Below are 15,992 nucleotides of genomic sequence, written 5' to 3' on the forward strand. Positions count from 1 at the left end.
AGACAGACACAGAGAGAAAGAGCTGACCTTTTCTTTATCAGAGAAACTAGAATGCTACCTGACATCAAGCCAGTGACCAGTATGCCACAGAAAAATACCAGCCTAAAACATTTTAAGCAAAGCTTTACATAGTAATTGTCTCATTCTGTCAAAGTATTCAATATATGGGAGTTAGCTACAGCCAAATAAGATTTCTTTTTCAATCTAGCCTTGTCAGCTGAACTTGATAAAGCAGTGATAACTAATAATTTGCACAACCATTTGACAGATCTGTACCATTAGTAAGGGTGGGACAAATGAACATAATTTCATCAATGATTGTAGTGCACTGCCTCAAAGCTTTTAGACCAGGGGTGTCAAGCTCATGTCATCACAATGACATCACATGACATATCAGAACTTTTTCCCCCTTCACTACACTGGGCATGGACGTGGCCAGCACATGATCACAAACATTATATAATATTTCTGTATTAAACTGGAAATTAAAATGCTAATATAAAACTTAATTCACCTGTAAAGCCAGAGAACTGGTCAAAAACTGGTTCCTAAATCAGCTTTAAAGCTGAATAGTATAGTTTAGTTGGTTTGTGTCTGTACAAACAGGACTTGATGAAGACACCAGGGATCAGTTCTGGAATGAACTGCAGGCTAAAATCTGTGCCTGCCCTGAAGAAGATTTGCTCCTCCTCTGCAGTGACTTGAATGGCTATATGGGAAGCAATCGAGATGGCTACCAATGCCATGGGAACAAAGGTTATGGAAACCGCAGTGAAGATGGATTTCAAATCCTAGATTTCACATAAGCAAATGATCTCGTGATCTGCAACATATTTTTCAAGAACATCCAGACCATTTCATTACCTTCATTAGTGGCGGAAATAGTACTCAGATCAATTTTATTCTCTTTAAGAGACGTGACCTTTCCATGGTATACAACACCAAGATTATACCCTCCAATTTTCTTGCCCCACAACACAACTTACTTGAAACAGATCTAAAAATAAAAGACCATGAGGGAATGAATAAGCAGCACAGGCCTCGACAGGCAGACCTATGTACTATCTGGAGAAGTCTGGCCAGAAGTGGTCTTCATGAAAGAAAATCCATACCTGTGATGTGGAAACAAGACTAAGTGTGTCAACTATGCATGAAAAATATAGGACCTGGGGTGCAAGAAAAATGGCATCAGGTGCTCTGGACTGATGAGTCAAATTTTGAAATAGTTGGTGGTAGCAGGAGGCAGTTTGTATGCTGAAGGGCTAGAGAACAGTAAAATAATGAGGCAACAGTGAAGCATGATGGAGGTTCCTTGGAAGTTTGGGGCAGTATTTCTGCAAATAGAATTGGTCAGGATCAATAGTGTCCTTAATGTTGAGAAATACAGGCAGATACCTATCTGTCATGCCAGGGAAGTGGGTAATTGGCCTCAAATTTATTCTGTAGTAAGACATCAGCCTAAACATATAGCCTTCATCAAAATATTGTACATAGGACTGCAGAAGCTAAGCTTGTACAATATTTTTGATCCACCTAATGTCAAACAGCCTTTTATTAGAACAAATAAAATAAAATAAACCAAAACATAAGACAATACAACAATAGACCCATGAATTGTGGGTTTTATTTCAGTTAGAAGTTGTCCTACAAATTCAGGTCTTGTCTGAGAATGATAGTGCCCTTGGCAAGCCATGGAAGCTAAAACTAAAGAAAATTACTTCTTACGAAAAACAATTAACCAGAGGTATGGGTTGCCTTCAGATGTTGTGGGTGCTTCATCACTGGAGGCTTTTAAGAAGAGACTTGACAATCACTGGTCTGGAATGGTAGGGTTGGATTAAAAGACATCCAAGGTCTTTTCCAACTCTATTATTCTATGTTAGGTTCATGAAATAAAAATGTTAATGGAAGAACAAGAACCAAAATGTTGATGCTCCCATTAAGTCAGCACTGATAACACCTTATTTCTGGGGTCTCTTAAGAAATGTCATGGCCATCTGGCTATCAGTTGGCAAAAATCAAATTTGCATGAATAGTTCAATAAATTCAATAGGAGAAAGTGGCAGTTCAGCTTCGTTGTGTCTCAAATGATTTTTTTATACTGTTTCATTTGGCATAGTTTTGAAGACAAGTAGAAATCAGAATAGCCTTTCAGAGCAAAGCTATTATTCATTGCTTTTTTAAAAAATCATGCCAACAATGCAATAGAATGGTCTATAATTAGGTATTAAAATCCCATATAACTAGAAGCACTCTTGGCCAAAGGGAACTGCTGTAGATAATTTCAGGTGATTTGAATTAGTTTTTCCAGCCAAAACCAAAATATTTAAAATTGATAGATAAGATAAAATGCTGTTAATTTGTTCCACTGATCATTTGAAAGCGTTTAGAGATTAATACATGGATTTTCAAGGTTTCACACTTTCTCTTCTTGAAAGAACTTTTGATGTTTTAAAAATTTAGATAAGCATCTTTAAAAACTGAAAATAAAAACTTTTATCAGTCTTTCCCAATCTGGTACTTTTCTAACTCCAAAAATTATTGTCCATGCTGGTGGAATTCTGGAAATTTAAGTCCTAAAATGTAAAGAAAATGCCTGAAAGACTGGGACACTTAAACAAACAAACAAACAAACAAACTAACTATTCCTCTAACTTGCAAAAAAACCCCATCACAATCTTGCTCTTCTCCCACAGCAATTTTACAACATCTGTCATGTAAGAATCACCACAAGCTCTACTGTGACCATGCAGGCTAGGGCTGAAATTATTTTTCAACTTGTTGTGTTGCTGTTGTTATAATAATTCTCCTATTTAATCTTTTCATGACAATTAAAAGCTACTATGAGTATGGTTTAGGACTGGTATAATTTTCTTCTATTTAAAAAAAGTCTACCATCAATCTACCCCAATATACTTCAGTGAAACTTATAAGTAGAGTATGGTTGGTGCACTGATAGTATGACATATCATTAAGAAAGAAGAGCAGGATAAGAGCCAGACACAATTGGTTTCATGGAGCAGTACTCTGTGGAAGCATGCCCAGCCATTTCATAACTCAACACCTGTAGATTTGGCCCTAATCTATCTTGACTGCCGAATGCATAAGAGCTTCACTGGCTTTACATAAGAACAGAAAGGACAAAGCAGAATCAAATGTATGGAGAAGTAGATGGAAACTAGGAACTGTGGGCCAACAATCAGGGCTCATCAGTCCTGGTTATGTTTGGATGAAACTTGAATACTTTCATCCAAATACTTTGAATACTTTTATCAGTTGAGACTTTCAAGAAGAGATTGGACTGCCATTTGTCAGAAATGGTGTAGGGTCTCCCGCTTGGGCGGGGGATTGGACTAGATGACCTATAAGGTCCCTTCCAACTATGATTATCTGTATCTGTATTTGTAAGATACTTGTGTGTATTTAGCTGTAAGTAGTCAACCACCAGATAATTTGACAGTCCAATAAGGTGTATCCATATGTCTGTCCTGACTAGTCTTTTTATTCAATTTCCTGAAAACTGTGGCTGTTTGTTTGAATCTACTCTGTTTATTGTACCTGGGGTGTCAAGAAGGATCTTCACATATTTCAAACCTGGGGATGGACTGGATTAAGACTCTATCTATTCAGTTTGATTGTGTGTATCTCTACAAATTTCAGTCTCAGATGGTTAACAATTTTTCTGAAACATCTGGACTAAAAATGGCAGAGATGCTGGTTTTGATTTATGCCATTACTTCAAGAAGATTTCTGGGAAATATTGTCCTCTTCAAATCAAACAAGAGCAGTCCAACAACATCTTACTCAAATCTATTTGAACATATTCAGGTAGACTGCACTTATGTTAACAGCCGGTTTGCTGGATGTGAGCATGCACCTCTTTGGGGCTGTAACACAGCTTCAAACATGCAGCTAATCTACTCAGGCAGCTCCGGTGAGTACAGAAGGGGCAGCGCAGAACTCAGCTGGACAGCGCGGGCAGGGGGAACAAGCAACAAAGTTAGTGATATATAGAAAGGATACCACAGGGGTGGATGGGCAGCCCCAGCCAGTGATCACAACTACCGGTTTGCTCAAACCAATGTGACCAGCCAGCAGCCCACCACTGTATTCAACATCTAGATTACTAGGAAAATGCTATAAGGGTCCTCTGAATTTTCTATATTTATTTTTCCATAGATTTACTTTTATTTCTACAGACAGGTAAATGCAGAAAATTCAGTGGACTTGGTGACACTTTCCTAGTAATTTAGGTATTGGATAATTTGAAACATATCTGAGTCAGATCACACCTTGAAGTACAAATCAAATCAATAGGACAACATTATAATAGCTTCTTAGACTTCCTGCGCAATTATTAAACAGATAATGAACATATTTGATTAATTTGTATCTTTTGTTCATCAATCCAGAGTAGAACTTTGTATATTTCAACCCAGTGAAAAATAGGCTCAGGTTGCTTCTAGTATTTCCTATATTCTGCCATTAATATACTGTATGGGAACAAAACTTTCACAATTCCCTTGTATTAGATGAGGGGTCGCCAACCTTTTGGACCTCAGGGACCACCAAACTCATACTTTTAAATCCCAGACTACTAATACGATTTTTTTTTAAAAAAGATAATATATTTAATATTTTTTTTATTTTTATATTAATTATAAATTTAATATTAAAAAGTAATTATGTATATAAATGCTTATTTAATTATAACAACATCATAAATGCTTGGTCATAACTGTGGGGCAGAGCAAAGGAAAAGGAGGGGCCTCTCTCATCCTTTGGGGAAAAAGAGGAGCCTGGAGGCTGGGAAGATCTGGATGGGGAGGACTGACTCCCCCTCAAATGGAAGGAAAGCAGAGCCCCCCCAATCTGGTCTCCTGTCATTTCATATCTCCTCCAAGTAAGAGGAAACCTCTCTCTCCTTTGCCAGGTGTGGCTGCCTGGAGTTGGGGGAGGGAAGGAGGGCTGGGATGGAAGTGCTGAGGAAGATGGGTTCCTAATAACCAGGCAACACCGCCCCCTTCAGCCTCCGCACATGAAAAGTCCCCCCCGAGGCTAAGCTCCAGGATTCTCCTGCTGCTTCCAAGCAGAGAAGGGTCACTTCCAATGTGGAGGCCAAAGGGGGCGATGTTGAGCCCAGCAAAGCTCTCACTTGCACAAACAGGCTGGTTATTAGGAGCCCGTCTTCCTCAGCGCTCTTTTGGTCTGGGCATTTGGTCTCCCCCCCACCCCACCCCATGCCAAAGGAAAGCCAGCCAGGCGTCTTCTTCCCTCCAACCCTTCCCCCTGCTCCCTTTCCCCACTCAATCCTACTTCAGGACAGAGGAGAGCATGCTGGAAATGTGTGTTGGCATTTCCAACACACATTTCTCTGGTGCTCGCCTGCAATTCTTCGTGTTCCTCCAGCCCTGGCTTGCTGAGCGGGGAGAGCACCCCTGATATCTCTGCTGCCCCCCACATGGCCCCATCCATCGCTGCCTAAGGAAGGCACAGGAAAAGAAAGCAAGCAGAAACATAGTTCTCACTGAGGCGAAAGAGCGGAGATCGGCACAGACAACAAAAAGCAGCGCTTTCAAAGGTGGCTGTTTCCATCTTCTCTTGCCTGTGCCTTCTTCGATCTCCACTCTTTCACCCCAGCAAGAGCTATGTTCCTGCTCACTTTTCCTGTGCTTTTCCCGGGCAGCGATGGCTGGGGCCATGGGGGGGGGGGGGGCAGCAGAGCAGAGCGCTGAAAGGATGAGAAAACTGATGCTGCCCCATTCTGGACCTCTGAACTGGATGGTGAGCACAGACTTGCCCACTCCACCTCCTCCCACCACCAGCAGCCAGTACTTTCCCTGCCCTGGGCCATTCCTACAGCCCACAGAAGAGTCCAGGCCAGGAGAGGTGAGCTGGAAGGTGTGGGAGTGCCACAAAAATGCAAGAAGCATGGTGCTCCTGCACCTTCTGGCCATCTCCATTGCTGCTTCAGCCTGCCTATGCCAGTAGTCCCCTCTTGCTGCAACAACACCATCACCTCGTCCTGGCTGGCGAGGACTACGCCGCTTTTTTCAGGTTTGCAGGTGGGGGCCAGTGGGTGGGTGAGCCTGTGGGTGGCACAGCCTTGTGTTCCCATGCAGCCTGGATTAATTGCTTTGAGGTGGACATTTCTCTGTGGCCCACCAAAATTTTCTCATGGACCACCAGTGGGCCAGGGCCCACCGGTTGGCCCACCGGTTGGCAGCTGCTGTATTAGATAGCCAAGCATTGTCTGCAATAAAATAAGAAAAACCGTTTTCTTATGCATTATAAAAACTATAAATAGAAGAAGAAACATTTAACATTAACAGCTTTACACCATTTCTCACCTTCCATTGAGATTCAGATGCTTCTATGTAAGAAAGTGAGTACAAAGATATTAAATGAAAGTAATAATAATCAAACTTAGTGTACCTACTTAGGATGTCGAATGTCTGGCAGTGATCGTTCCAAGGCTATATTGTTGCTTACAAAAATATTGAAACCATTTTCCCGATAAGCAGAATCGTCACTTTCTTCTTCTGTGACAGGATATGGCTTTCCTTGCTCACCTTTCCCTGAAACGGTATTAAATCAAAATGTGATCAGGGATGAACGAGATCTCAGAAACGGTTAGCAGTTTTTCTGTAAATTAGAATGTGGCAAGTCTGTGCCAAGTCAAACATGAACTTGACAATTCTCAAGCTGTCTTTCTATATCATAAGGTGAATTTTTCCCCATCTTAAGCAGGAAAGTAAGGAATGACAAGCAGGAACTTTGGCCTATTATATTAAGACTTATTTTTACATAGAAGTATTGTAACAATTTGTCTGTGTTATTATTATTGTTATTTTCCCTAAATACAGCTGTTCAATCAAAGCTGAAGTATTTTGTGGCATTAAAAATATTGTAAAACTGTCTGTGCATGTATATATGTTTATATGTATGTATGTATGTGCTCTATCCACACATACTGATGGATAGAAAAAGCAATAGTAATCCGTTTTATTAACAGTTCTTGAAATATACTGTACAGTATTGTAAAGCCAGAAAGTTAAGTTTCTTGAAAGAAGTTTTGCTCCAGTAATTTGTTATCAATATTAAATGCTAACTGGAAAGGAGGAACCCTTATTTTTTTTTATTTAATGGTATAGAATTAGAAAAGAGACAGAATGGACTAACCATTTATATGAATACAGGATGGGTATGGCTACTTTAAGAGATGAGGAAATGACCACAAATGCGATCAGGCAGCTTTTCCTTCCAAAGTGTTAAGAAAAACACAGAAGATGATCAATCAAATATAATTTAATCTACTTTCCTATAGTTCCAGTTTTTTATCAAGGAAAACCATGGATAATGCATTTACTTTAGTAGCAAAATAGAACCTTATTTTACAATTATACAGTTATTGTAAGCCACTCAGAGTCACCTTATCAAGGAGATGGGCAGCATATAAATTTAATAATTGAAAAAAATTAACTGACATTAACTTTTTAGAAAGCCATTTGAAGAAGCAATGAAAGATAATGCTTTCAGCTAAGGTTTGTGCCATAGCAGTGGTGATTAAAAAAAAACATTGTACTTGAACATAACATAAACATACTTCATTTCAGCTGTGAATAAGCTTTTATTTTGGATTTCCTTTTCTTTTTTTCAAGTCTGAGACAAGTTCCTGCATCTTTCTTGGCAATGTTTTTTTAGAATAGGTTTGCTGTTGCCTTTTCACGAGAACTGACGGAGTGCAGTTGGGCAAAGGTCACCCAGCTAGTCATGAACCCCCAGTTTCTAGCCTGATGCCTTAACCATTACATTAGACTTGCTCTCTTTACTCGTACAGATTATACTTCCTCCTCCAGGATATCTGATCCCGTTTCTGATAGGTCAGCTTCCCCATTTGTTTAAAGTTTTTCTGTATATTCCTGTCATCGTTCTCTGATTGCTTGTTGGTCATACAACTCCTGCCCATCACATCCTCTGACCACAACCTTTCCTGCCATAAAGAGATTTCTGGCTTTCTTTACTTAGGTGACACAATCTCTTGTATGACCTCTCATGGTAGCTTCCTCTAGTTTCTTACAATGCTTAGTCCAGTAATGTTCTTTATCTTTTCTTGCCTCTTTTTGGAATTTTGCTTTTAAGCTTTATATTTCTTTCCTATCACCAATGGCTTTTGCTTTCCTTTTCTCTTCTGCAGCTTCTGTTGTACTTCTGATATACATCTGACCAATTTCTTTTGTTTTTTTGTATGTAATATGTTCATGGCTTACTTCTTTTTGTGATGTTAAGCGGTTCAAATCTGTTCTTAACTTCAACTGCATATGCCGGGTGAATCTACTCAATGTCAAATTTCTGAATCAAGGGTGGCCATTTGACACTGTAGCATCTGAACTTTACCTTGGCAACTGACTTATGATCTACGTCAGGCAACATTTTCACAACGAGGATGGAACTTTTCCACTTTTTTTGGCAAAATATGTAGTCAATTTGTTTTCAGTGTTCACTATTTGGTGAAGACATTGCTTGGGTTATTCAAACTATGTATTCATTATGCTTAGCTATTATTTGTGACATAGCTGAATCAGTCGTTCTCCTGCTTCATTTCATTCACCAAGGCCAAACTTGCCCATTATCCCTGTTTTCTCCATTTTTCTCACTTCAGCAATGAAACAGCGTTGCTAATGTCTTTCTTTGATGTTTGTTTCAGAGTTTCCTTAATTTCAGCAAAGAATTCTTAGGTGTTCTCTACTGCTGAGTCTGTGCAGTAGAAGTGTAAATTTGCAGAATTGCCATGTTGTGAGGTTTTTCCATTGATCTGTATTGCCATTAATTTATCACTGACTGTTCAAAAACTTTCTATAGTTCTGCCCACTTTTTAATGCAGTATGAAACCCACTTCTCTTCTTCTGTTGGTTTGAGTGCCAGAATAGTATATAATGTGACCATCAGAGTTGAAGAAACCACAGCCAGTCCAATGAACTTCACTGATGCCTAGTATATCAATGTTGAGCCTATTCTTAATGCTATTTCTTATCAATTGTTCTCTGGTTAAATATAGTAAGTCCAACTCCAAAGTTGGTCACCTAAAAATCCAGTTATTTTGCAATTAAATGTGATAAATCCATTCTCAAATGTTGTTCAATCTTCTTATGTAAAACCAATTTATCAATTGTCACACCGTCAAGTTTCTGCTACTATAAAATATTGCAGGTTTGAACTTCAGAGAAGGGTGTGGGATAAACTCAGTTCTAAGTCTGCAAATTCTAATTCTGTAAAGATCATATTTCTTTCCAGTGAATCTACTGCTTTCTTTTGTGAGTCTAATTTATCTGTAATTAGATGCATCTGAATATTTTCACAACCACTGTCATTTCATCAAACTTTTAAAAAAGTATTGCATATTATCAAACAGTATTTTTTCAAATATCAGCCATATTTGCTCGTCTGTAATTGTTACATTGTTGCTCTATGTAACTTGGCAATGATAGGCAAAAGAACATAAGAATCTTCAGAATGAAAAACAGCTTAAAAACAACACAGATATTTCATGGATATTGTGATCCAAAATTAAAAGATTTAAAAAAATAACCATCTTACAAATTATTAAAATGTAAAAACCCTGTAGTGTGAGTCCAATATAAATGTAAATCAAGTGAAAACACCTGAAAACACTTTCATTACCCCAGAATATGTGGTGTTTTCCTTACAAAAAAGCAAGTTATTCAGAACAACTTTTCCAAAAAAAGGGAAAGAGAAAAAAAAACAGATAATGTTCACTATGGAGTTAAAATAAATAAACATTCAACCAGCTAGTCAACTTTTAAAGATAAAAAACAAAATAAAACAAAAAAAAGACATGAAACCCAGGCCTGCTTAAGTCCATGAGTGTCCAAAAGCTGTCTTAAGTGGTCCCTTAGCATTTAAGCACTCCTAAGCGCTTCCATTCAACTCAGGAGCCGCACTGCCAAAGAACCAGCTTTGGAAGCAAAATTGGAAGATTGTCGGCAGGAAAAAGAGAAGTTCCTACCGTTACTGAGGAGGAGTTCATTTGATTGCTCTTTCTGATTGCCAGATATTTGAGACAGGCAAGATCAAGAAAGTGGCAAATGCTGGGAATGCTTTTAATTGTAATAAGGAAGAACAGCAAAATCTTGAAAGTTTCTCTCAGACCATTTTATATAAGACAACATTAAATCAAAGTTATTTTGACCATCTTTCTCATTCTTTTCTTTTTCTCAGGACTGAATAATGTTGTCTTGAAGCCCTAACTATCCTGTGCATACTCCATAAAATATTATACATCTCTTTCCGCATCCTTTCTATTGTGAAAATAGTATGTGTGGCATTACTCAGTGGAAAGTTTGCAGCTGTCACTTAAGCAGTTATCCATAAAAAGATGAATCAAAAGATCTACGTCAAATGCAGGAAATCAAATTCCAGACAGTTCAAATTAATATATATATGTTTATTTGTTGCTAAAGCATACAATAAGAATCTGAATCTAAGCCAAAGGGAGTTGGCGGTAGATAAGTCAATGGAATTCAAGATATCTTGTGGGCACAAAGGGACTTGAGACTGATGACACTTTTGACCCCTCCCTTGGGTTCAGCCTACTATTCCAGAATTATTAAAGAGATGTCTATCTGCTGTCCCCACACCCCATACATTTTTATATTCCTGACTGCCTTGTGTCAAATTTTATAAGAGATGGTGTTCCCTCCAAGTATGAAATCAACATATATATTTGTTACTATTCAGCAAGGGAATATCAGCTTGTTATTTTATAATCCAATTGTTTACAACACGATATTGGAGAGAAGAAAGAAATAAACGCTTGTGTGAGTCAACTGATAATTTTATTCTCAATAAGTTAGTGTCTCCCTGAAATTAAATAGAGTAGTAATTCCTGTGATCATAAGTGTGTGATAGAATATCCTAACAAAATTCCTTATGTCATGTCAAAGATGATCCATCTCTTGTACTATCCACGCTGATTGGAAATGTGGGATGCATTCATTCTGGAGATTCAGAAAATTGAACGTCAAACCATATGCTTGCCAGACAAATGCTATGCCACTGAATTATAGCAGAAGTACCTGAAGCACAGCAAAGAAGAGGGAAAGAAAGATTCTTGATTTAAAAACAAAGAAAACCAAGAATTAGTGAGCCAAGAAAAGGAATATTATTCCTTCATGCTGGTACAGATGTATAATAGCATAAAAATGTCAGGCTATCAGACAAATCAGCACCGCTGCCAGGTATACTAATTATCAAGTTAATTGTTCAGAATGAAATCCTACGTAACAAACAATCCCCACCCCCGAATTTCCTTTAACCTGCAGTATTTTGCATGTAACGATATACAAGTAAAGTATAAAAATTTCCATGTATTAATTAGAGACATGAGGGACGGTGAGATAGGAAGAAGAGAAAGATGTGTGTGCTTTTTAATTTTTTTATCTCAACATCATTCAAGTCAGTCTTTGTGAACACACATGCACACACGCACACACACACACACACACACACACACAAACACACACACATCCTTTTCTTTCCTTTTTCTTGTTAGCTTATATCTTATATTTAAACAGACTGAGACATTGTGCAATCAGGGAGCCTTTCTTTGACGGATGAGCAGTGGCAGGCAGGACTGGGAGTGCTTTTGATCAGTTTCCGATTATGCACCAGTTGCCCCCACTTTAGGCCACAAAGCCCTACGCTCATCACTCACATGATTCCACATGGATTATTGTAACATGTCTGCATAGGGCTTCCCTTGAAAATCATCTGGAAATTTCACATGCTGCAAAATGTGGCAGTGTGGGCAATTATGTGTACACTTGGATCAATGCACCTCTTCTCCACAGGCTAGATTGGCTACCAGTTTACTTCAGGGTTCAAGATGCTAGTAATGACCTATAAAGTCCTGGATGGCATGGGGTTTATTTAAATTATTTGAGGAACAGTCTCCTCCCAATCATTGGTACCTGTTCTGTCAGGTGCAGCAGAAAAGGCATGTTGAAGTTCTGCTCATACAGGAATGTAATATGAGGGGGCATAAGAGGGAAATCTTTTCTACCATTGATGTTTGTCCTTTGGAGCATCATTACCGCTGAGACTAGATAGGCCCCAAACTTGCTGACATTCCAAAAGGAGCTAAAAACATGGCTTTGCCATCTACCTGTGAATTCAGAAATGTGGATATGGAACCTGTAAGTTAGGGAAGTAGTTAGGGGAAAAAGTGATTCTGCTTTTCCACAAATTATGGTTTTATACTTATATAATTAATTATAATTATAGTTTTACTGTTTTTGATGCTTGCAATGGTCTTTGTTGTTATGTTTTCTTGATTATTGTTGTATTAATCATTTTCAATCTCGTTTACTGACTAGAATCACATATGTGGGATGGGCAACTATGTACATTTTATCAAATAAATAAATAACGTAAGTGCAACATGTAACCATGCATCATATTATGATTAATGAATAACAAATATTAATGGATGATATAAGTTAGGATCATTATAATAAAATAATTGATAATTGATATAATTCATCTTATGTCAAAAAGTTTTGATAATTGTACATTGTAATCCTATATATGTAGAAAAAAGATTCCACTGCATTTAATAGGATTTAATCTCATCTACAAACAAAATTTAGATAGAATTTAAATTATTTTAAAATTATCTTTAAAAAATAATTATTTAAAAATAATTAATAAATTATTTAATACATAATTTAAGTTACATACGTTTAATTTCAGGGTACCCACAGAATTGCTGTGTAAACTGCTGATTAATCAGCTGTTTGTAACTCAGCAACTAACTGATCTATTACTTTAAAATAAAGATGTATACATAACATTTCTCAAAAAAAATGATTTGGGAAGATGATAATGACTAAACACACTGGAGAAATACAACTTTATGACTTCCATATATTTCAATATGAGAAATAAATATAGATAGAAAATAGTATTAATCTCAGGGTCTTCAAAATATTTTTGACTGTTACACAGTTGATAGCCTCATATATTTTCATTTTTCACTATGTATTATATAAAGAATCAACTTAGTTTGATGAAAATTTAGTCAAACATTAACTATTAACTTCATTTAATTTTTAAAATGAATTATTAAAATGTCAATTTATCTATTAAGCTAGAAGTAATTACTCTAGGTAATCCTATAGTAATTTCATTTCATGAAAATTATATGGTTTATCACACAGCCAGCCAAATGTTCAGACTGGATTTGGCTGGATTTTGATATGTGATTTGATTATGGTGATGGTGAGACTTATACTAGTTTTAGGAGTGTTGTAACTATATAACAGACATTGTCATTTGTGTATTATTTTTGTCTACAATAAAAAGAAAAGTATATCATAAATCCATATTAACCTTTAAAAACAATTTAGCACTTACAGTACTCATGTTTCAACAGACACAATGAAAGTACAAGTACATTTTTTAAAATAAGAAAGACTTAATGTAGACCCAATATCCTCATTTCAGATCATACAGTATAAAGACCTGCAGTATAGTTTGTCCAATACATGTCAGAAGTGTACAATGAGAGATAAGAAACCCTGGATGGTCTTATGAAATTATAAAACTATCACCATATAAAGGGCTTGTGTTTCTGCAGCTAACTGAAATGAATTCTAGTTTTGTAGCCAGAGATACACAGTACATCTTCTATTTAGCCAAGATGACAAAACTGCTCAAATACCATTTTCCACTTAAGTCTTAACGTAAGAACCTGGCACTTGGTGATCTCCCAAAACCAAGTCTTCTGAACTGCGAAGAAATAAGTGTCTGCAAAAGTACTTATCAACTGTCACATTACAATAGTTGTACTTTGAGTAATTCCCTGACTAGTATGTTTAGAGGAAAGGAATTCTTCACTTGCTTGGGCAATCAGACCTTTTTACATTAAGGAAGGAGCAATGCTTAACAAAGACATGCTGCAAGGATATACTAGAAGGCAAACTGTGTGCGTGTGTGTGTATGTGTGTGTGTGTAAAATTTCCCTTTCTTAGACTGTTGATTGTAAAGGAGGAAAGCAGAACTTATTAAAATGATTAAATACTTTTTATTAAAATAAACAGAATGTAACATATCAAAGGCAATAGTCATCTTCAGATTGTTTTCTTCATGCATACATTGCCATTATATCTGTCGTTTTGTCTATCTACCTGTCTACCTCCGTGCCTATGGTAAAAGTGGAAAACTGAAAAATTATCTATTTGTTCATTTTGATATTACTATTGCTGTCATAGGATTAATTAAACCTAGCATTGGGCACACAATGACCATGAAATTCATGAAATGAATAACTTTTGGCTTGATCTCAGACTAATCTTTTTTAAGTTATAATGGACATAATCAGTGGCAATAGAGAGAAGAACTATGTATGTCATCTTGAGCATCTAAGAGAAAGATGAAATGTTCATGGAATTCAATAAAAATCTCATTCTTCTGCAAATGAAGAATTGTTTCAGAATACTTGTATGCCAGTTGCCTCAGATATGATTCAAACTATCAGTCTGATTTGAATTTCCTAATAATATTTTCAAGATGAGTTGATCCAAACAAGTTATTCCAATTAGAGAGAGGAAGCTTTTCAGTACATATCCCAAAACCTACTAAATAGCTCAATTTAGAGGCCATATTTCTTTTTCTTCTTAATATTATATTTGTTGATCAAAAACCACAGGGAAGCAGACTGGTGGTTTAATAACATTGGTGTTTCTGAGCATGCATTTTAGGTATTTTAAGTAAATCCAAAATACATTACATAATTTGGCGAAGTAGTAAAAACCAACTTTTTCAGCTTGTTACCTCAGGATTTTCCAGTGTTTTCTTGATGCAAGAAGAAGACTACAGGAGCTACATATAGCTCCTCTGTTCTTAGTTATCCAATTATATAGAACTAGAAAACTAATATTCAAGTTTACTACTCAAATTTTCTTTTGAAAATTTAATTGAGAATCTCAAAGCCAATATCAGTTTATTATTTTATGCAGTTAACCTTTGAAAGTATGGTATATTTAAACGTTTTAAATTATGAACCATCATCAAGATTTATGTTAAGAGTTCCTCAGCCACCATTTGTCCAGTATTTCAGGTAATCCATGGCCAAGGTCATCCCTAAGAGTATAATAGGTGTCAATGGAATATGACTAACAGAAACAATCAGATTAATTTCTGGCCAGAAGTCAAAACTCTTGATGCTATGGCCTCTTAAGGAGATATTTTAGCTAGTCTGATCAAATAAAAGTGAGATTGTCACATTGCAAGGTCTGCAGTTTTCCGGAACTCAGCTGTTTGCAAGGACATGAAAGAAAATGGATTATACTCAGATCATTAAAAACTGATTTGCTCAAGAGGCCTTTCATAGTCTGTGTGTGTGTGTGTGTTTGTGTGTGTGTGAGGGGGGCAATTAAGGAACTACTCTTAATTGATCTTTGCTAGTATAACATACTTGTTTGTAAAGTGGCTGTCAACATGAACAGTTTTTAAGAAAGCATATTGAACAAGTTACTAATAAAGAGATGTAGCCTTTCTTATTAATGTTAACCTTCAGTGAAGGATCATTTTTAGGTTAATACTGACATCTCGTTAAACTGAAGCTGTGATACCTCCCCTGCATTAAATAATGGAGACCTATTAAATATACTTTACTTCATCCTTTCTCCAAAGGCTAATCCCAATATAAGTAAATTAGATTATCTGAAATATTACTCATCCAAACTCATTGTACAATATTAAGGATTAAAGATAAATGTAAATCTGGGCTGTTTTCAGCTTGGTCTGATGCTTTGTTCCAAAGATAAGCAACCTGTTCTGAAAATTGGTGAATGCCTAGCATTCCTAGAAAATAGGACCAATGATAACGGAGGCTACACATTTTAGTTCTGAAATGAGTCCCCTACCCCTTCTCCACTTTTAAGATCAGACCAAACATCTCAATTTTTTAG

The 15,992-nt window shown here is 36.8% G+C and overlaps 1 protein-coding gene across 5 annotated transcripts in view; it reads right to left on the reverse strand.

Annotated features, from left to right (window-relative positions):
- Positions 1-15,992, reverse strand: part of GALNTL6 (polypeptide N-acetylgalactosaminyltransferase like 6) — a 472,288-nt gene that overhangs the window by 260,724 nt on the left and 195,572 nt on the right. For all 5 annotated transcript variants that reach the window (XM_087936415.1, XM_087936414.1, XM_026699693.2 and 2 more), the window contains exon 4: positions 6,440-6,578. In XM_087936415.1, coding sequence (XP_087792541.1) covers positions 6,440-6,578 — 139 coding nt within the window. The remainder of the gene's footprint in view (positions 1-6,439; positions 6,579-15,992) is intronic.

This window comes from Pseudonaja textilis, chromosome 6 (genome assembly GCF_049901715.1).
Source record: "Pseudonaja textilis isolate UNSWEBS1 chromosome 6, rPseTex1.2, whole genome shotgun sequence".
Classification (NCBI taxonomy): Eukaryota; Metazoa; Chordata; class Lepidosauria; order Squamata; family Elapidae; genus Pseudonaja; species Pseudonaja textilis.